The sequence below is a fragment of the Balaenoptera musculus genome, chromosome 17, assembly GCF_009873245.2.
Source record: "Balaenoptera musculus isolate JJ_BM4_2016_0621 chromosome 17, mBalMus1.pri.v3, whole genome shotgun sequence".
Classification (NCBI taxonomy): domain Eukaryota; kingdom Metazoa; phylum Chordata; class Mammalia; order Artiodactyla; family Balaenopteridae; genus Balaenoptera; species Balaenoptera musculus.
In genome coordinates, this window is record NC_045801.1 from 8,648,423 (window position 1) to 8,672,178 (window position 23,756).

At 46.9% G+C, this 23,756-nt stretch overlaps 1 protein-coding gene across 1 annotated transcript in view; it reads right to left on the reverse strand.

Moving 5' to 3' along the window:
- Nucleotides 1-23,756, reverse strand: part of TG (thyroglobulin) — a 247,796-nt gene that overhangs the window by 113,248 nt on the left and 110,792 nt on the right. Inside the window, exons 36-37 of the mRNA XM_036831001.1 lie at nucleotides 6,335-6,469; nucleotides 1,821-1,985 (exon numbers count right to left, since the gene is read on the reverse strand). Of these exons, the coding sequence (XP_036686896.1) occupies nucleotides 1,821-1,985; nucleotides 6,335-6,469 (300 nt within the window). The remainder of the gene's footprint in view (nucleotides 1-1,820; nucleotides 1,986-6,334; nucleotides 6,470-23,756) is intronic.

Genomic DNA, 23,756 nt, shown 5'->3' on the forward strand with positions numbered 1-23,756 from the left:
TTCAATTGCAAATCACAGGCTCTCAGGCCAGCATTCAGGACTGTGGGCGCTAAAGTAGCAAACCATCTGAGGTCAGCTCTGCAGGAAACAGCCACATTTCACCAATGTGGCAGCATCTGAAGCAGGGAGTGAAGACAGAAAATGTAAAAGCTAAAGAATTTCGAGGGAAGGCAAGCCTGCTTTCCCACAGAGGGTGGTATTTAAGCCTCCCTCCAGAGGCTGCCCAGTGAATCCCAGACTGAAAGAGATCCAACATGGGGAAAATGTTTGATGTGCATTTCTCCCTTTGGAATCTTTTGCAGAAATGTGGATTCTTTTCAGAATACCCACATATTTAGGCCCTGTGACTCTCTGGATTAAGAAAGTTATCTGTAGCTCTACATATACATTAGGTGCAAACAAATAACATCTATGTAGATAAATGTGGGCGTGCATCTTCTGCTGGAAAGTGAGCATTTCACATTGAATTTGAGACACACAGAATTAAGAGAGAAGCAGTCGGATTTGTTTTACAGAACTCAGACCTCAAAGTGAAGGCATTTCTCAGCAGGACTACCGTGCAGATTAGCTACACTATGGGTGAAATCTATCTAACTCGACTGAATGATATAAACATCCTGAGAGAAGACAAGCCTTGAGATTAAGGGCCCAAGACCTCAGTTTATAGGAATCAAAGCACTCCCAGCCCTGGGGACCCTCTCCGGATCTAAAGGCTGAGGTGGAGGAGGGGGCAGAGGAGACATCACTGGATCCAGACAGGCCTGAAGGACCGTTAATGCTCAAGGACAGGGTGGGCCCAAATCCCACTGCTACCAGGTTTTGTAAATAAAGTTTTATTGGCACACAGCCATGCCTGTGGATTGTTATTGTCTGTGGCCGCTTTCCTGCTACAACAGCAGAGTTGAGTAGCTGTAACAGAGATTTGTGACTGTAAAGCCTAAAATATTTATTATCTGGCCCTTTACAGAGAGAGTTTGCTGACATCTGCTCTTGAAGATAAGATGGCAGACATGGCCAACATTTCTAAAAAATTATTCATTTCATCCCATAAGCATGTTTAATGGGGGAGGTGTGTCCCCCAGGCCCTCGATTCCCATGTTTCCTGTTCCACAGCTCTTATTAGGTCACTTAGGGATGCATTTATATGCTGCTCTCTCCTTGCTTGCTTCACCCCTGTATCCCCAGCACCTAACACAAGGGCTGACACATAATAGCACGTTACTGAATGTTTCTAAACTAAACCGAGCTGGAAGCAGCTGCTCTCTCCGGGCACTGTGGTGTGGTCTTCAGGCGATGCGGTTTTGTGGGAGAGGACTGCCTCTAGAGATAGGAGATCTGATTCCAAGTCCCCATTCTGTCATCGGTAGCTGTGTGAAATCAGAGAAGTAACTTAACTTCCCTGGACCAGAGTCTCCTGATCTCTAAGACGGGGATAAAACCCTTATCTTGCCACCTCACAGGATAGTGTGAGTATCAAATGGGATAAGGCATGTGAAACAACTTTCTAAATTCTAAAATAGTAGTTAAAAAGTGGCCTATTTAATTATTTTACTCAGAAATGCAAAGGCCAAAATGGCTTCTATAACTCAAAGGAAGTAATGAGTAAAGGTGGTGCAGAGAAGTTCTAGGTCAGAAGCAGGGTTTTTCACCTTCCTTCAGTCCATCCCATGTGAGTGCCACAGAGCCTAGGATGACTTTGACCGACTTTCCCTTAAGAACCTCAAAAGCCACTGCCCATGAGTCACCAGGTGCTTGGACAGTCGTTCCCAGCCACACCCAGGCCCTCAGGAATGGCTGCAAAGACACAGGCCAGCACTCACTTGGCTTCTGGTAGATGTGGGTGGCCTCTTCACGGAGCAGAAGTTGGCAGTTTGGGGCCTGCAGGCTGTGCGTGCAGCTCTGGGTATCGGCATAGAACATGCACCTCACAGCGCCAGGTTGGGCTTGCAGAGTGGTGACAACGCAGGCTTGGTGATGGGAGCATTCTGCAGAGGAAGAGATGAGTGGGGCTTGGGCATGAGAGATCACCTCAGTCAGGTATCCAATCATGCATCCACGAATCCATCCATCCATCCATCCATCCATCCATCTATCCTACCATCCAATCATGCATCCACGAATCCATCCATCCATCCATCCATCCATCTATCCTACCATCCGATCATGCATCCTCGAATCCATCCATCCATCCATCCATCCATCTATCCTACCATCCAATCATGCATCCACGAATCCATCCACCCATCCATCCATCCATCTGTCCTACCATCCAATCATGCATCCACAAATCCATCCATCCATCCATCCATCTATCCTACCATCCAATCATGCATCCACGAATCCATCCACCCATCCATCCATCCATCTATCCTACCATCCAATCATGCATCCACGAATCCATCCATCCATCCATCCATCCATCTATCCTACCATCCAATCATGCATCCACGAATCCATCCACCCATCCATCCATCCATCTATCCTACCATCCAATCATGCATCCACGAATCCATCCATCCATCCATCCATCCATCTATCCTACCATCCAATCATGCATCCACGAATCCATGCATCCATCCATCCATCCATCTATCCTACCATCCAATCATGCATCCACGAATCCATCCACCCATCCATCCATCCATCTATCCTACCATCCAATCATGCATCCACGAATCCATCCATCCATCCATCCATCCATCTATCCTACCATCCAATCATGCATCCACGAATCCATCCATCCATCCATCCATCCATCCATCTATCCTACCATCCAATCATGCATCCACGAATCCATCCATCCATCTATTCTACCATCCAATCATGCATCCACGAATCCATCCATCCATCCATCCATCCATCCATCTATCTTACCATCCAATCATGCATCCATGAATCCATCCATCCATCCATCTATCCTACCATCCAATCATGCATCCATGAATCCATCCATCCATCCATCCATCTATCCATCTATCCTACCATCCAATCATGCATCCATGAATCCATCCACCCATCCATCCATCCATCTATCCTACCATCCAATCATGCATCCATGAATCCATGCATGCATCCTTCCATCCATCCATCTATCCTACCATCCAATCATGCATCCATGAATCCATCCATCCATCCATCCATCCATCTATCCTACCATCCAATCATGCATCCATGAATCCATCCATCCATCCATCCATCCTACCATCCAATCATGCATCCACGAATCCATCCATCCATCCATCCATCCATCTATCCTACCATCCAATCATGCATCCATGAATCCATCCATCCATCCATCCATCCATCTATCCTACCAGCCAATCATTCATCCATGAATCCATGCATGCATCCATCCATCCATCTATCCTACCATCCAATCATGCATCCATGAATCCATCCATCCACCCATCTATCCTACCATCCATCATGCATCCATGAATCCATCCATCCATCCATCCATCTATCCATCTATCCTACCATCCAATCATGCATCCACGAATCCATCCATTCATCCATCCATCCATCTATCCTACCATCCAATCATGCATCCACGAATCCATCCATCCATCCATCCATCCATCTATCCTACCATCCAATCATGCATCCATGAATCCATCCATCCATCCATCCATCTATCCTACCATCCAATCATGCATCCACGAATCCATCCATCCATCCATCCATCTATCCTACCATCCAATCATGCATCCACGAATCCATCCATCCATCCATCTATCCTACCATCCAATCATGCATCCATGAATCCATCCATCCATCCATCCATCTATCCATCTATCCTACCATCCAATCATGCATCCACGAATCCATCCATCCATCCATCCATCCATCTATCCTACCATCCAATCATGCATCCACGAATCCATCCATCCATCCATCCATCTATCCTACCATCCAATCATGCATCCATGAATCCATCCATCCATCCATCCATCCATCCATCTATCCTACCATCCAATCATGCATCCACTAATCCATCCATCCATCCATCCATCTATCCTACCATCCAATCATGCATCCATGAATCCATCCATCCATCCATCCATCCATCTATCCTACCATCCAATCATGCATCCATGAATCCATCCATCCATCCATCCATCCATCCATTTATCCTACCATCCAATCATGCATCCATGAATCCATCCATCCATCCATCCATCTATCCATCTATCCTACCATCCAATCATGCATCCATGAATCCATCCATCCATCCATCCATCTATCCTACCATCCAATCATGCATCCACGAATCCATGCATCCATCCTTCCATCTATCCTACCATCCAATCCTGCATCCACGAATCCATCCATCCATCCATCCATCTATCCTACCATCCAATCATGCATCCATGAATCCATCCATCCATCTATCCATCCTACCATCCAATCATGCATCCATGAATCCATCCATCCATCCATCCATCTATCCTACCATCCAATCATGCATCCACGAATCCATCCATCCATCTATCCATCTATCCTACCATCCAATCATGCATCCATGAATCCATCCATCCATCCATCCATCCATCTATCCTACCATCCAATCATGCATCCATGAATCCATCCATCCATCCATCCATCTATCCATCTATCCTACCATCCAATCATGCATCCATGAATCCATCCATCCATCCATCCATCTATCCATCTATCCTACCATCCAATCATGCATCCATGAATCCATCCATCCATCCATCCATCTATCCTACCATCCAATCATGCATCCATGAATCCATCCATCCATCCATCCATCCATCTATCCTACCATCCAATCATGCGTCCATGAATCCATGCATGCATCCTTCCATCTATCCAAGCATCATCCATCCATCCATTCATGCAATTTTACATCCATAAATCTGTGTATCATCCACCCACCCACCCTTCCATTCATCCCAAGATAACCTGGGATGCCCAGCAGGAAATAATTAACCCAGGAGAGAGGACCCTGGGTGGGCTCTCTGCTGCAGTCTCCTCATCCTCCTTCAGGGTCAGCCCGAAGTCAAAGTTTCCAAGGGGACAAGCCAGCCAGCCATCCTTCCATCCAATCATGCCTCATGAATCTGTACATCCGCCCATGCATCATCCATTCATCCATCCAATTATGCATGCGTGCATCCATCTATAGAAACACTCACTCCTTCATTTAAACACCAGGCACAGTGCTAGGGGCTGGGAATAAAACAGTGGTGGTGGAGGACCCAACCCTCCCATCAATCTATTTTCCACACAACAGTCCGGATATTGGTTGTTTATTTATTCACAAATGTGCTCTTGTCATTCTCCGATTGAAGTCATACCAGACAAGGCTCTTCACGCTCCAGCCCGTGCCTTCCTCTTCAGCCTCATCTCCCTCTGCCTCCCCCACCCCATCACACCCACCACCTTCCGTCAGGGGTTATGACCTTTCCCATGTGTACCAGGTCATGCCCTAGACTGTTTAAAAGATTCATGGCATTAGGGTATTCGGTCCTAAGAACAGCTCTGAAAGTAGTGCTGCTTCATGTGATTGAGCAAGTCGTGCATTTGCCTAAAGGCCTTAGTCATGGCCCAGTCTCTGTGCTGTGGCACCACCCAGAATTGCATGATGTACAACCTATACAGCTGTACATGGTGGCCCTGGCCATAATATGTGCCTATTGGTTTCCAACCTTGTAGGGGAGGGGATCCATGTAATCTCAGAATTGAAGAAGTGTAAATGTTACCCACTCTTGGCCTCTTTCACAAGGTGAAGCCTTCATAGAACATTCTGATCATATGGTCACCTAGCTTTTGTTTAAATACCAGTGACTGAAACCCTGTAACGGAAGTAGGCATCTGTGGACAGCTTTGCCTATTAGGAAGTTCTTCATATTGCACTGAAAAATGTCTCTTGAAATTTGAGTTTTACCCATAGGTCTTTGCTTGTCCCATGAGCTTGGCCAGAACAATATCCTTCCTCCTGGCCATGACGGCCCACCTGTAATCTGAGGACAGCCGTCACAGCTTCCACGCATCTCCTCCATCTCAGACTAACCCCTGAGATCCTTCCTCTGATCTTCCTCTGACCTGGTTCAATGTTGCGCATTTTCTGACTGGCTTAGGCCCTTGGAGACCTTGACCATGGCCAACCCTGCAGGAGGATGAGGAGACTACAGAGCAGAGTCCCCCCACCAGGGTCTTCTCCCCGAGGTGAGTTCCTTCCAGCCAGGCACCCCAGGTGATCTCGGGGTCTCCTATGTGTTTTTGAGGTCAGAATCTTGAGGAGCACTTGTGTGAGAGGGGTCCCATCCCAATCAACCCCCTACCTGGAGGTGGAAACTCCCCTTACCCCACAAACAGCGGTCTCGGGCAGCAGAGAAGTCACCCATGGCAGCGGTGCTGATGTGGGCAACGTCAAAGTTCCGGATGGATGGATCAACAACTACTGAAGAGAGGGCCAGGGACTGCCACGAGTCCAGAGCGACTAGGAGGGAAAGCAGGGACAGTTAGTGGAGTGCCATCCAATGCCCCCAAAGGGTGCCCAGGGGCTCCCTCCTGGTGGTCTCCATTCCCATGTGACCCCATTTCTTTATCCATCTCTCCATTCTACTATGATTTTTAAGAGTTTTTTTTATATGAGCCAAGGTCCCGTGCTCAAGTCTAGGGATACAGAGGTGAAAAACAAAGCAACCAAAGCAACAAAAGCATGGGCGTTTCTATTGAGCAGCTCACAGTAGAAGGGAGAGAATGTGAAATGACAAGACAAACACTGTAGTACAGTTGTTACAATGCAAAAGTCAGAATAACGCTAATAACCATGATAATAACAGGCTTGTCAGTGTTCCTCATGTGGTGCTTTGTGATGTACTGCCTGGGCTGCCTTCAGGACCAAGGCTCTCATTTCCCAGCTGCTGGGAAGCTTATGGCCGGGGCTACCAGCTGAGTCCCTCTCTAGGAACTACCTAGGTCTAGGCTAGCTGCCTCCCCTCCACAGGGTCAGCCTTCCTCCCCAAACTAGTCCCTGTGGGTATACAAAGGCCCAGCCCCCTTGCCTCAAGATGGGACCACTCCCAAGGGCCGGCCCAGCTCCACAGCTCACTGAGGCATCAATGCGGCCATTGTTTGGTTTGCATCAACGTTCTACTTCTCCCCCTGCCCAATTCTGCCCCCTCGCTTCCTCACAGGTGTTGCTCCCAAGAGCAGTGAGCGCTAAACTTTCTGCATGCAAATCTCCATCTCAGAGTCTGTTTCCTGGAAAACCCCAGCTAAGACATCCTCTATAAAAGATGAAGACAATGAGGCACAGGGATGTGAAAACGGCTAGTCCGAGAGCGTGCTGTGCTTTCGGAGTGGAACAAGATGGAAGGCAGGTCTCTGCATCCAGAGAGCCTGTGCCTCCGACTGCTCTACTCTGCTGCTTCCCAGTCCTTGCACAGGACATGCTGTCACAGCGAGAGGGAGGGACATCTGGTTGTGGCGGCCACAGAGGTGCTTGGCAGAGGCAAAGAAATCTGCCAGAGCACCTGTGTCCCTGTGAGGACAGAGGTGACCCTGCAGGGGGGGCTCAAGCTTCCACCATGAGGAAGGACTGTGGGTCCAGGGGGATGAGTGCATTATTCTGTCCACAAATGGCATCAAACTAGGCGCGATGCCACCTCCCAGAATAGGCCTCCATGACCACTTGGGAGCGCTAATACCAGAATACTGTATGGAACCGTTCAGTGGGTACAGCATTGATAGTTAATGGAGAAAATCTATTTATCTACTTATTTTTTCTTTCTGTCTTTGACTTTTTTTTTTTTCCAGAAGACGGTAGTAGTTCACCCTTATGACAAATATCTGTGAGTGTCTACCTTGTGCTAGCAAAACACAATGGCAGTCTTAGGTGTAACATTTCACAGTTTACAAAGTGCCGTCACTTATCGCCCAGGCCCTTTGGGAGTGATTCGCCAGCATCTCAGCTTCCTTGTCTGTAAAACATCATCATGTTTGATCCTCGCAGCGCGCCAGATGGGGGTGGGGAAGGGACTCTAAGGCCTCCTTCACAGATGAGGAGTCGGAAGCTGGAAGAGGTTATGTGACTTTCCAGGAATGCGGAGCTGGACAGTGACAAAGCCGGAGACAGACCCAGGCCTCCTGGCTGTAAACCAGTGCTGCTTCCGTCCCTCCGAGCTTCCTACAGAGCCGAGCATCCTCTCCAGAAAATTATCCCCAGGTAGGAAAAGGTCGTTGTCTTTGATAGCATCATGCTCTTAGCTATATGGGGAAGACTGTCATTTTTATCTTGAACTTGTCTTTGACACCAGAGCACTGAGCATCACTAAAATTAGAATGGTAAATAAAGTAGCAAAACAATCCAGCACCACCAGCCTTCTTTTCAATGAAGGAAGGAAGGAAGGAAGGAAGGAAGGAAGGAAGGAAGGAAGGAAGGAAGGAAGGAAGGAAGAAAGAAAAAGAAAGAAAGAAAGAAAGAAAGAAAGAAAGAAAGAAAGAAAGAAAGAAAGAAAGAAAGAAAGAAAGAAAGAAAGAAAGAAAGAAAAAGAAAGAAAGAGAAAGAATGGAATTCTTTGATAAAATTCATCAGTGAAACTACCTAGATCTGAAGTTTGCTCTGTGAGGGGACTTTTGTTAATAAATTTAACATTGTTTATAGACAAAAAAAAAAAAAAAAAAGAAAGAAAGGAAGGAAGGAAGAAAGTAAAGAAAAAGAGAGCGAGAAAAAAGGTTTATCCAGAGAGGTGGCCAAATAATGCAACCAGATTTCATGTGGACTCAGCAAGAGGAAGTGAAAGACCCACACCTGTCCTAGAGCAGGGCCATCCTCAGAATCTGGAGCCGTGTATTTCTTTTTTTTTTTTTTTTAAACTAATTTCCAGACCCACTAGTGATTCTTTTTTTTAATTAATTAATTAATTAATTATTTATTTATGGCTGTGTTGGGTCTTCGTTTCTGTGCGAGGGCTTTCTCTAGTTGCGGCAAGCGGGGGCCACTCTTCACCGCGACCGTGTATTTCTGAACTTGGGACCTGGCTTCCCTGTAAGAGACCCTGGGCTTTCATTTCCTTAAGCACCCTCCACATGTTGCTATTTTCATGGTCATTACAAGTGGCATTTTTGCAACATGGCCAAACCGAGGTGCATATTTTTAGATGGTGAGCACACTGCAATTTCAGAGAAGAGTTATGATGGGATTTCAGGACGGAACTTGCCAATTATGGTCTTAAAATGGAAGCCTTGGCTGCCCTCCACCTTTAGGTTGATGTCTAGGGGAAAGCGCTCTAATTAAAGGGTGAATTTCACCTCCAAAGTGAGAGTCAGCTCATCTGTCGCCATCCCAGGGCCTGGAGTCAGCTCTCTGCCACACCCCGCAACTGTCCCCCTCCCCTGGCTGGCAGGACCCCCGGATGAGCCATTGCTGCCATGCAGAATCTAACATCCGGGGTTCCACATGCATCTCATGAAAATTCTCAGAACAAGTTCTTTGTGAATGCAAAAGCATAGTGAAGCGTGAAAGCTGGGTGATCTTGGTAGCATTTCACAAGAGTTTGCTAATTTGCCAAGAACCTCGCAATACCATTGCTATTTAATGTTCACGATAACCCGTGCCGTGGGCATCACTACTGTGCACATTTTACAGATGAGGAAACAGATCCAGTAAACACACTCAAAATGCTTAGCTGATAAGTGGCAGTGCTTGGGCTTGAGCTCCGCTCCTTCAGCTTCAGAATCCACAATTTACTCCAAGGCAGACCTCCTATCTGGGTGCATGAGATGGTGACAGCTTTCAGACTCACCCAAAGGGATAGTCTGCTCCGAAATGCAGCATCTGTGGTTTGTTAATTAGTTTTTTCTTCCTTTGTTTAAAATATATTTTACAGACTGCATTGTCAACATCACTTATTTAAAAAAGAAAATTGTTGGAGTTCCCTGGCAGTCCAGTGGTTAGGACTCAACACTTTCACTGCGTGGTCTGGGTTCAATCCCTGGTCAGGGAAGTAAGATGCCACAAGCTGCCCAGTGTGGCCAATAACTAGCTAAATAAGTAAATCAGAAAATCACTTCCCCTTGAATTTGAAATGCCATGTTTATCATATATTAAGTCCTTATATGTAAATGAGTTTTCTTTGGTGAGTACCAATTCTTTTTCATTCATCTCTGCTAATTCTGGCTCTATTCCCAAACTGCTTAAACTAGAGTCACTTTATACTATATTCTATCATCAAATGGTAAAAGTTTTCCCACATTATTTTTCCTTTAAAAATATTTTTTGGTTGTTTATTTACCAGATGAAATTGAAAATCACTTTGTCAAGTTTCAAGAAAATATTTTGTGGATGTTATTTGGAAAAATTAATTTGAGAAAAAGATTTTTAATTTTATTCTGTTTAATTTTCGGTGTCATTAAGAATGGAATGGGGGCTTCCCTGGTGGTGCAGTGGTTGAGAGTCTGCCTGCCAATACAGGGGACACGGGTTCGAGCCCTGGTCTGGGAAGATCCCACATGCCATGGAGCAACTAGGCCCGTGAGCCACAATTACTGAGCCTGCGCGTCTGGAGCCTGTGCTCCACAACAAGAGAGGCCGCGACGGTGAGAGGCCCGCGCACCGCAATGAAGAGTGGCCCCCACTTGCCGTAACTAGAGAAAGCCCTCGCACAGAAACGAAGACCCAACACAGCCATAAATAAATAAATAAATAAATAAATAAATAAATAAATAAATAAATAAATGGATCATCACGTTTAAAAAAAAAAAAAAAAAAAAGAATGGAATGGGATTCTTTCCCATTATATTTTTTAAATGGTTACAGTTGACCAAAAGGAAAGCTCTGTATTTGTGTGTATTTATTTTCTAACAGGACCTGAACCTACTCTGAACGTAACTCACAGACGTAGTTGAAGCTCAGGCTCATATCTCTGTGGCTACTTTGGAAACAGGCCCACAGTAGATTCCAGTTTTAGGGAATACATGCCATTCAGCAGCGGTAACTCATGATGGCATAAGTGACACGTACTTGCTTAAGAAGTCAGGTTCCAAGAGTTTATTCCAGCTCCTCCACTTAACAGTTATGTGACTCTGGGCAAACCACTCACCCTCTCTGAGCTTCAGTTTCCTCATCAGTAAAATGGGTATATTACCAGATGCTCTCTTCTAAGACGGCCATTGGGAATGAATGAGCTACTGTGTGTGAGCTGCACAGAGCCTGCTCGGGGCAGGATTAGTGAAATCAGCCGCTCCCATTCTCTCTGGGCCAAGTTACTGGGTTCTTGCTGTGTTTGGGTCACTGTCTTTTCGAAACTATAGAGGTAGGAGCCTGACTGAGGTGCTGGGGGAAGTTCTCTAAGGGGTAAAGGAGCACAAATCACTGTTGGTGATTTCAAAACCTTCCTCCTGAATTCGCCTCATCCCCTCACCCCAGCCTTGTCCCAGGACACCTGGCTTCCTGCCCAGGAGGGCCCCTGTTGGCACCTCCCTTCCCGCCTCTGGCCCTGGGGCTCCTGGTCAGGCCATTAGCACAGTGGAGGCAGGACGCGTGCCCGACCAGGAGGCCTGCTGCTGAATACAGCGACTTCCGGCAACAGCAGCACTTCAAGGCTTGGTGAGCCCAGCGCGCCCCAGACGAGCCCATCGCCGCCCCTCCCTCCGTCCTGCTCTTTGCTCCCACACCGTGCTCCTTCTTTCCTCAGGGACTGCTTCCACCACCCACCCTGCTACCCAGCCCAGAAATCCCTCCGCCTTCATCACCTTCTCCCTCACTCTGTCCTGGCAATTCCGCCTCCTCAGCCCCTCGGGGAACTGTCCTTTCTCTTCCACCTAGATTCTGGCCTCATCAATTTCACTCCAGTTACTCATGCTCCAGTTACTGAGACCCAAACAGGCCTCCCTGTCACCTGCCCCCTCATCCCTTCTCAGGCTGTCGACACACTGCGACCGGGGTCACCTCCAAATCTGATTATGACACCCACTGCCCAATGTCCTCGGGGTAACATGGCGAGTCTGCTGAGGTCTTCAGCTGTATCACACCCCTCTCACTTTCACATGGTGGGCCTGGGTGCTGCCATGGTCACCCATACACCAAACACGTTGTACAATCATAAGTAGAAAGAGATGTTGCTTTACTACATAATTTGAGTTACTTATGTTAACTCAGATCCATCCTAGTCATAGCAGATGAGGCAATCGGCCACCAGGAGGAATAGTCACAGGGCACTCCCCAAGGTCACAGGGCACCCCCCAAGGTCACAGAGGTACTCCCCAAGGTCACAGGGCACTCCCCAAGGTCACAGGGCACCCCCCAAGGTCACAGAGGCACTCCCCAAGGTCACAGGGCACCCCCCAAGGTCACAGGGCACCCCCCAAGGTCACAGAGGCACTCCTCAAGGTCACAGAGGCACTCCCCAAGGTCACAGGGCACCCCCCAAGGTCACAGAGGCACTCCCCAAGGTCACAGGGCACCCCCCAAGGTCACAGGGCACCCCCCAAGGTCACAGAGGCACTCCCCAAGGTCACAGAGGCACTCCCTAAGGTCACAGGGCACCCCCCAAGGTCACAGGGCACCCCCCAAGGTCACAGAGGCACTCCTCAAGGTCACAGAGGCACTCCTCAAGGTCACAGGGCACTCCCCCAGGTCACAGGGCTCCTCCCAAGGTCACAGAGGCACTCCCCAAGGTCACAGAGGCACTCCCCAAGTTCACAGTGGCACTCCCCAAGTTCACAGTGGCACTCCTCAAGGTCACAGGGCACTCCCCCAGGTCACAGGGCTCCTCCCAAGGTCACAGGGCAGAGCCTGGTCTCAGACCCTGCCAGCATGGTTTCCATCTGTCTGGCTGTAGACTGGGACCTCCTTCCCAGCAGCAAATGCACTCCCTCTCAGTCCTTGACACAAACCTGTGTTATGGTATGGAATCTTGATGACTCTTTCATACTGTAAACAACCTACCTATGAAATAGTTCGCCAACTGGTCTGAAGACCTTGGAGGAGAACACGTCTTCAGAAGAACGTGGCCCTGCCTGTCCATTAGCAGAAGGGAAAGGGTGACCCTGAAGGGAAGAGAGACTCACCCATGTCACACAGCCCTTTCCTCTGTGATGGGGACGGACTGGCAACGTGTGCTACCATCTAGTGGGCCGGCAAATTCAAGATGATCTGATTCTGTCTTACAGTACAATGCTGAGATGGACAACATTATCCCTATTTTACAGAAGAGAAAAGTGAATGAGGGCCAGAGAGGGCCAATGACTTGCCCAAGGCCACACAGCTGAAAGGTAGTGAGCCAGCATTTGAACCCGGGACAGCCTTGTGCCATTATGCTCCCCCGTACACCTAAGCATTGCTGAGGGTGGGCAGGGCCGAGGGGAGGGGCTGGGAGGGGTAGCACGGCCTGCAACCTTGGGTACGGGCAGGGCTTGGGGCGATATCAAGGTACTTCCATTCCCTTCCAGGCAGCATTATTCCCTTTTAATGTAGACTAAGCTTAAAAAAAATCACTAGACTAAAACATGTTTGAAAATTTCCACCAATATATGGAAAACTGTGTTTAATTCCCTTTCCTTCCTCCCTCCCTTCCTTCCTTTCTTCCTCTTTTCTTGCCTTCCTGTCTTCCTGCCTTCCTTTGTTCCTTTCCACACAGACATCAGTTAAAGAAGGAAATGTTTGATTTTGATTTCAAGGCTCAGATAGAGTAATTTCAGCTGTTAAAAATAGCTAAAACAAAACAAAACAAAAACCAAACACCCACGTAACTACAGACCTGTGTTAAGCCAGGAGGAGCAGGTGTCTCTCTTGCTGTCTGGGTAACCAAGGGTGAGTTCCCACTCTGGCCCTCCTCCCTCTCATTTGAAAAACGGGCGGGGGGTAGGGGGAAGAGCCTTTCAAAGTTTTTTAATCAGATCAAAGTGCAGAAATGTCAAGCCAGTCACAAATGCCTGACCTTCTCTCCGACATTCAAATAATCACAGAGCCATTTTTTAAAAGAAAAGATCAATGTGATTTTCTTAAGAATCACCAGGAATGAAGATAACAAGTAGACACTCTAAAGCACTGAAAAGAATCCAGGATTCTTATTGTTCTTCTTGCAATCAGAACCAAGAAGAATTCCTTTCTGCTCCTCAATGCTTATCGAAGTGATAGGTGCTGAACATCGAAAAAGCTTGAGGAAATACTGGAAGTGGTTTCCATGCCCAGGCTAGCCGGGGGAAAAACATCAACGCTTTGAAGCCTTTCAACAGGAAAACGATTTCAGGCACCAGCAAGCCTCCGTGACCTTGGAGTCAGCAGAGAATAACAGACTCGCTGACGCTGCTTTCGCAGCTTTACGGCCACGAAATCTTGCTGGTAGAAGACACTTGCGTGCTGTCATTATTGGATGGGACCAAGACTCACACATCCTGATTTCTCACCAGACACCGTCTTTCAAGTGAGAACCACGTCACACTGGTCTGTTTTTACCCTCATTAACACTCAAAAAAAAAAAAAAAACCCCAAAAAACCTAGATGTTCCTTTGATAACAGAAAGAAGAAAAAAGATGTCCCTTGTTATTTTGCAACTATTTGAGAGATGAAAATGTGACCAGAGCCAGACCATGTTGGTCTAGCATACCTTCAGAGAGAAATGCCTGACATAGCAGACCCTACTGGACCCGTTTTAACATTTATAACATTAGAAAAATACCCAGAGACGTATTTACCTCTGTTCAGCCTCCAAATACCTATTTTTGAGCTCCCCAGGAAGCATGCCTTCAACTTTAACTTTGCACCTCCAGAGCTTAGCAGAGGGGTGGCAGTGAGTACTGTGGGTTGAATTGTGCCCCCTCAATCCCAAGATTCACACTTCAAATTCATCCTAACCCCTAGCACCTCCGAATGTGATCTTATTTGGACATAGGGCCTTTACAGAGGTAATCGAGTTAAAATGAGGTCATTAGAATGGTCCCTGGTGTCCTCATAAAAAGGGAAAATTTAGACATAGAAACGGACATTAAAGGAAGATGACATGCAGACACAGGGAGAAAACTGCCATCTACAAGCCAAGGAGAGGGTTCCAGAACAGATCCTTCACTCACAGCCCTCAGAAGGACCCACCCTGCCAGTACCTTGATCTTGGACCACCAGCCTCCAGAATTGGGAGAGAATAAATTTCTGTTGTTTAAGCCCCCAGATTGTGGTATTTTGTTACACAGCCCGAACTAATACAGTGAGTGACTATCCAGGAAAAACATCCATTCCTTGACTCACAGAGAGCCTGCTGTACCCCTGTGTTGCATAGAAATGCTGACTGTAATGATAATTCTTATCATGTCAAATAACACATATTACCATGGCTAATGTTTACCAACCATTTCCTATTTGCCAGATGCACTGCGATGTGCTATGTGTGTCGTTTCATTTAATCCACACACAGCCATGCGGATGGCTGTTCTGGCCACCACTGTGTGCACGTTTTAAGGAGGGACCGCTCTGAGAGCACCCTGCCTGCCCAAATGCCAGCTCTGGCCCACTGCCAGCTCCGACATGGGGTAAATTGTACTCTGTAAACTGCAATAGTCGTGTCACCTGATGTCACCGGAGTCACAGAGAGGGTCTCCCATATGCTAAGGGTTACAGCTTGCTATTGATCCTTCTAGCCTCCCTGAGGGAGGGGGTGGAAGCAGCTGTGCCGGTCCTCCCATCTGGTTTTCCCACCACCATGTCATCGTCCCCAGTGTGTGTGGTGGCATAAAAAGTCAGTGGGCCTTGGACACACGGTGAGGGTGAGGGCTGAATGGATAGATACCTACAGACTGCTTGGAGCAGAACAAGCACTCAGTAACATTTATTAAAGATTTACCCCCTGTGTGTTGACCTCCAAAACCAGAGCTTCTAGCTCTGCCGTGTTGCTGAAGGCACAAGGGCGTATACACTGTTACTTGTAAAACAGGGCATTTTCAACCAAAACACATTAATAGTACTGATAGGAATGCTGCCACCCCCTCACTTTCCTGGTCAAGAGTGTTGCACAGTGGGGGTTAGGTCTGGTTATAGGGCCCAGGAGAACCAGAAGAGACCCACTCTGATGATTCAGGGACTCGGGAGGAAGGATGGAGAAGACAGCACATCTTCAGGCGAGGACAGGGGTCAGCAAGACTTTTCTGTTAGAAGCCAAATAGTAAATATCAATATTTTAAGCATTGTTGGCCACATTCATTCTCTGCTGCAGGTTATCTATATATATATATCACATTCTAAGCTTACAAGCCTTGCACAGAAACAGACTGCAGGCTGTGGTTTGCGACCCCCCGGGCCCGAAGGCAGAGACAGAAGGGACAGGGGTTCAGTCACTATGTACCATGCCGGATGGAGGGTCTACATTCTGGGAATCAAAAATCCAATAGGAAACTTGACAGGGAGTTTTTGTACTTTTTCCAGGAATGAGCAGTCATCTGGGAAATGCCATCTGGAAGGTAAAATATTGTAATTTTATGACATGTTGATAGTTCTCCTTCCTAACCTGGCATGTTAATGTGCTTTTACAAAATGATTCGTTTGTTTTGTTTTTTTAAAAAGGTTCTTATTTGGTAGAATGAAAAGTTGGCAAACATGAGGTGCCCTCCAGTCCGAGGATAGAATCCAAGCCCTGCCTGTCTCCTCTACGTGGAGGTGGTCTCACCCGACCCCTGACCCAGCCTCCTGCAGCTGCCAGCTCTCGGAAATCATCCCCTGCTGTCACAGCGAATCCCCGAACCTTTCTCATCCTTCCCTATCCACTGTGTCCTGGAAACAAGGGTTCTTACCATGATGTCCCCTACCCTCATTTTGAGTCACAATCTTCTAGCTATGAAACCTTCTAGCACTTCTCCTCATCCTCAACTAGGGATGCCTGGTCATTCTCCCACATTCTTCTGATTCTTTGCCAGCCAGCTGGTAATTTTCATCTTCACCTCAAATCCTGCTAAAATCTTGGGGGACTTTGTCATCTATGGGGAAAGTAGATGGCTCATTTCACAGTCTGGTCTCAGTTTCCTGGCCTCTTTAATCCCAGAAAACTGTATTTGCATTCACTCCAGCCAAGTACCTCCACAATCGCATCCCAAACCCTGGCACGGCACTGAGCTCCGTCACCCTGTAAATCCTACTTGTCTAAGGGACGCTTGCTGTTACATCCCACAATCCTCCTTCCTTCTAGCATTTTTATACTTTATTCCATTAAAACCAGCTCTTTAATTTCACTGTGATTTCTACTCTCTTACCCCACCCTCCCCCGCCATGTTATCCATCTTCACTGGCTCATAAACCAAGGCCTCCGATTGGTTGGTCCATCATTTCAACTTCCCTTCTGCCACTGCCCTCAGCCCCCTTTCCTCCCCGTCGGGTTAATCCGATAGGCCTGCTGCCTCTGCAACTTGTCTTGGCCTGAGCACGGCTAAAGAAATATCCACAGACAAACAGACTGGCGCCTTTACAACTTTTGGCTCTTCAGCCTCCACTGAAGTCTCAGCGCAGTCTGACAATGTAGTCCTCTCTCTCTTCCGTTCTCCCCAGGCCTAGGTGTCACCATGACCCCTGCACTCTCAGCAGGTGCCTGACTTCTTGCCGCCCAGAGAAAGAGGGACCGTTATCAGCATCAGCTTCAACTCCCCACCCCCCATCTACTCTCTATGAACCGTCCCATCTTTCCCTCTTTGTTTCTCCTGAACAGAGAAAAGGTGGCTGTTTGAGGCCAATTCCCCCATCGGTGCTTGAGAGCTTGACCTCACCCCCTCAGGGACATCCATCTACCAACTATCCCCCCATCCTGGCCCACTCCCATCCCTCCTATATGCCCAGTCTACCCCTGGACACTGACACTTCACTCTTTGCATAAAAACGTACACACATTTCTCCATTGTTAAAACAACCCTTTACTCTAGCCTAAGGTTTCTTAACTTAGGGTCTGGGTTTAAGGGGGTCCGTTTCCCTGAAAATACATGCAAAATCTGGTACGTATGGGGGAGTATGCTGTCTTCAATACAATATCATGGGTGAGCCATGACCTAAACACTGATAGCTACCAACAAGTGTTCTACAGTTCTTTTTTTTAGCTGTCAATCTCTTTTTCTTCAGAGCCAAGATTTTTTGGAAAGTTTGTAGTTTCCATTTTCTCAAATCACTACTAAGTAGTTTCTTCCCTCATCGCCTTGTGAAATTTGCGAAGGGCTCTTCATGACTAACCCAGTGAATGTTCTCAGTCCCCACCTTCCCTGAAGTTACTGACCACTTGCCCCACCCCTGGTTTCCATGACACCACCTGCTCCTTCTAGCTTTCTAGCTGCTCTTCTGGCTTCTCTTCTGCTCTTCCCTTAAAAACTGCAATTCCTCAGAGATCTGTCCCTGACCTTCACTATTTGCATCCTACACACTCTCCGTGGGTGATCTCATGAGCCCCATGACTTAAAATACTACCGACATGCCAGTGATGATCTAATGTATCTCCAGGCCAGACCTTCGCCCAAGCCTCACGCTGAGATATTCAGTGCTCGCTAGACACCTCCAAGCAGATGTCCCTGAAGCATCCCAAACTCAGCATGTTGAAAGCTGAACACTTACATCTTACTTCCATCCTCACCCACACTCTTTAACTGGTCCCCTCCTTATATTCTCTATCTTGAGAACTGGCACTCCACCCACGGGACTACCTGACCTGAAACGTTCAACGTCATCCTCAACTGGTGTTTCAGTAGACTGAACATCCTTCTAGAAAGGTCATTATAGAAGGAAAGTCAAAATGAATATTAGTTTCAACTCGAAATTTCAGATTCTACCATTGTAAGTGGATGGGCTAAATGCATTTATCCGATTTGCTAGCAAAACGCATGGCCCTCAAGCTTCCTCACGTTCTGTCTGCTGCCTCCCTCGCCTGCCTCTCCAGACACTTCTCTCGTCTGTCCACTTCCTACCACCCCAAACTAACATCTGGCAGTCTAGCAACACACTCTGTGTTGTCTGACTTTGTTCACTATTCCCCTTGTTTACACTTACAAAGTGAAGTCAGTTTATGCATATGAGGAGCTTGTATCATCCTTCAAAACCCAACTCAGACGTCACTTCCCTTGGAAACCCCTCTGAAAGACTCCTTCCTCCACCACGCCCCGGTAGTTTTTCTTCTGCTCTAAGTATCTTCTAAATATGTCTAGTGTTCCACTAATATGCTGCATCGAAACTTACTTATGTTCTTTTCTCTGTTAAAATTATGAGCATCTTGAGATCAAAGACTCTGCCTTAGTTTTCATTAATTCTCCAAGACCTATCATGATAGCATATAAAAATATTAACAATAGAAATAGTAATATAGCTGTAGCTAGCATTTATTAAGGGATCTACATGTTAAACAGGAATAACATCATCACAATTTCGCATGAGCTGCCCAATCCATAAATATGCAATGAATGAGTGAATGAACACAGCTCTTTAATTAATAAAGGAGAAATGGGATACTCATTCTTTTTACATCTCTATAAAGATAAATGCTATAATTATTCTCATACCACAAGACCTCAGTAAATAATTATTGAATAAATCAATTAGCTGATCAATTAATCACATAGGAAGCAAGGAATGGGCATTTGATTTCATAATATCTCACGTTTATGTGATGCATTCTAGTTTGTGAAACATCTTCATTTACACTGTGATATTTAATAATGACATCAACCTGTGCATTAATTGTATCACTATTACTATTTTGCAAGGGACTAAACTAGAGATCAGAGGTGGGGAATAACTTGGCTAAAGTCACAGCTCATGATTGGCAAGCCAAGAACTTGACCCATACTGCCCCCTCCCAACCCCCACCCCACCACAGCTGCCCCTTTCTCCCCATGACTCAACTCCAGACTCATAAATTGGTTCCCTTTAGTGACATGTACATCTCAGGCAGTGGTTTTCAAAGACATCTGAAATGGTCCAGCATCTGTTGAGATTATGAGCTTGTGGTTGGTGAGTAATCATCTTTTACACGGCTAACTTCAAAGACACTTCTAGATAAATGTCTAAGAAAAAAGCATACACATGAAACCAGACTTGGAGCTATACTCTGTCCATGTCCTCATGACAAATCACTAAATGCATTGCAAGCAAAATTCCTAGTGGAAATTCAAAGGCTCAGATTGAATCTGATTTCTCTCTAGGAAGTTTGACTCCTATCAAGTGGAACACCCCAAATTCCACCCACATGCAAAGGCTACCTGGGAGGTGGCATGATAAATGGGTTACTGAGAGCATCCGAATTCCTCTTTCTTGGGCTCATTGTGAGTGATCCCAGGGAGCTGGGGAAAACTGCAGAAATCTGGAGGCACAGATGCATATGAGAACCAACGTGAGCTGAGTAAAGTAATTCCAATGATGCGGAGGCTTCCCTAGAGACACTGAACAAGAGCATGGGACGGAGGCCCTCCTGACCTCTGAGTGGACTGTAGGTAACTTGCACAAGGTCTGACAGCTGGTTTGAACCCGGGCGGGCAAACTCCCAAGACTGCACTCCCGCCCTCTGCCTCTCCAGTCAGTGTGAGGGTAGGACCCCTGCTGCTGTCGCCACTCAGCATGCACCCGCTAGCACGCTAGGCACTATGCTAAGCACCTGCCCTACACAACTTCATCCAGATCTCACAGCAACTTGCGGATGTAGGTGATATTATGAAAACTCTGCCTCAAGGAACCCAAGGCTCAGAGCAGTGAAGTGACTGGCCCCCCGTTACACAGAGTAGGAATAGAACTGGAATTGAAACCCAGATTCGCCCAGCGCCAAGGTCCCTCTGCTTCATTGCTTCTGCTTCTCAAAACATCTGCCAAGAACCTTCTGCTTGCCTGTGGGTAAGTTATCACAAAAACGGAAGAAAAAAAAAAAACCACACCTTAAAGCATAACGGAGCCAGTCGTTAGAATGACCAAAATAGAAAACGCAAAGAGAAACTTAGAGGGCATGTAAACCACCCCCCACACAGTGAGGGAATCTCCAACATGCTTGAATACCCCACTGACGGGGAGCTCATCCTCTCCACCTCGCTCCATCCCAGCGGGACAAACCACGACTTCTTCCTCCATCCTCTGAACCCATCGCCTCTCACCTCATCCCCCACTGCCCCTCCCATGACGCCAGATGCTCTGTCTCTACTGAAGCCCCTCCCTCGGTCTCTCCCGTGCTAGGCTCCTCTGCCCTCCTGGACTTTACTCATGGGGGAGGGAAGGTGATTGCTTCCTTGGTAAATTGAATTCAGTTCCACCAAGGAGGCCAGAGAATTCAGCACAGACTCAACAGTGGGGGGGGGGGGGAATCAATGAAGAATGACCAAAGGATCATTAAAAAAAATTTTTTTTAATTAAAAAAAACTGTGGGGCTTCCCTGGTGGCGCAGTGGTTGAGAGTCTGCCTGCCAATGCAGGGGACACGGGTTTGAGCCCTGGTCTGGGAGGATCCCACATGCCACGGAGCGACTAAGCCCGTGAGCCACAATTACTGAGCCTGCGCGTCTGGAGCCTGTGCTCCGCAACAGGAGAGGCCGCGATAGTGAGAGGCCCGCGCACCGCGATGAAGAGTGGCCCCCGCTCTCCGCAACTGGAGAAAGCCCTCGCACGGAAACGAAGACCCAACACAGCCAAAAATAAATTAATTAATTAATTAATTTTAAAAAAAAACAAAAAACTGTGTAGCCACTGGTAACATAGTATTACCTTTTTAAATCAACAGCTAAAATTATTATAATCTATAAAACTAAAGGAAATCTACCACTGTTGATGGATTGCATTCAGGAATGGTCTAATCCACAGTCAGCTACTCAGAATGATTACAGGGCTCCTAGGAAGGGTAACTTGTCTAAAATATTTTCCCCCAAATGCTTAGCAAATGGTCTGAATTTTCACTCTTAAAAATGAAATCTTTCTGGTTTACCCACTTGTTAAAATGTGAGCACTCTTGGAGAAAATATTATATTTAAAAGAAGGTAGGTCCTAGGTTGGCATATTTTGTTCTTGGTTCTACTTCCTTCAACTCAGTCGAGCAAATAAACCCTTGATGGACCAGGTACAAAACTGGTGTTGTCTGGGGAGGGAGTTATCAAGGTAAATCCTCTGTTTTCTCCAGCCTCAAAGATCTAACAAAGGTTTAAGACACAACTATTCAGCAAACACTGATCAAATGCCTCCCAGGCCCACTATGTACATATGCACAGGTTGTATACTGTACAATTGCAGGGGCAGCATTCACAAAGATGACCCTTGAAAAGGATCCCTTAGAACTGGCAGTGCTTGACCTAATCTAGCTATTCCAACACGGTCAGCCTTCACCAGACATTGGGTGCAGCAAGTTTACATGTAATATATCTTTCCAGCTTAATAATAGCCTCTTTGAAAACATCATCGTCTCCATTTTATAGGTGCGACAACTGAGATTCACAAATATCTTTTAAATTAGTCAAGTTCCCATACCTAAGGAGTGGCAAAGATAGGATTCCTGTATCCCATGTGTGTTCCAATCCACTCATGTGGTTACCATTCATTCATTTATTCATTCTTTCAACAAGCATTAATTGAATCACTGTTGGTTTTAAATATTAACCTAGAGCAAAGTGAACATTTATATTTTTTTTTCTTTTTTAAAAAAACCAAACAATTATAAATAAAATAAGATTGAGAGTCTACTAGACACTTTGCTAAGTGTTTAGGATCAAACCATGAATTACAAAATAACTGCCCTTTGGAGCACGAAATCTAGCAAGCAAGCAACAAAAATATATTCATTCATTTGGTAACTATTTCTTGAGAACTGACTAGGTACCAGTCATTCTTCTAAGAGCTAAAATAGCAGTGAACAAGCCAGATAAAGTCCCTGGCCTCTGTGGCTTCCTTTTTAGAGGAGGGCAAACAAATGCTCAAGAAGTAAACAAGTGAGAAGATTTCACAGCAAAAAGAGAAGAAGACAATAAAGCAAGGTGAAGGGGTAGAGAGTGCTGAAGAGGCTGCTTTGATGGGGGTGGTCGGGGGTCTCCTTGAGGCAGTGATGTTAGCTCAGAGCAGAGGAGGAGCCAGCCCTGAAGATGTACTAGCTTGAAGGCTCCATGGGGCAGGGCTTTCTGCGGCTCTGTTCACTGCTGTAGCCCCAGCACCTAGTGCCCGGCACAGAGTAAGTGCTCACTAAACACCTGTTGAATGAATAAGCGAATGAACAGGGGAATGGCAGCCGAGGCAGAAGAAACTATAACTGTGTCCCAAATCCAGCACCTCACCAGCTGGCCGGAGGCTCCCTCCTGCTTCGTGGAGAGAAGTGAAGCCTTCCAAGCTGGGGCCCAGTTTCCCCACGTGTCCCACTTTCCTTCAGTCTGCCATGGCTGTGATCCCAGTTTGCCAGCTGTTCTTCCATCTCAGCCCCTGGGTCTCAGAGAAGCAGAGAAGTGGCCCAGGGGAGCTGCCACATGCAAGGCTGTGCCCAGAGCACACTCAGCCCTGCCAGTTACAGCTACCCAGTGGCTCGGGGCCATGGCAGATGTGCATCCTGGCTGCACGCGTTAGTCTGGGCACGCAGCTACTAACTAGACCCAGCACTCTCGACGGACTGAAGGTAGGAAAGAGTGCATGCCTGCCAGCCTCACCTCGATGGGCCCTGGGATACGGGATCTTCCCCTGGACAGCACTTCCCGTGAAGTAGGGACAGAGGGTACACCGTGAGGTCCAGAGAGAGAGTGTGTGTTTGTGTGTGTGTGTGTGTCTGTCTGTCTGTGTCTGTGTGCACGTGCACACATCAGCTCTGTGCATATTTGGAAAGGAGATTT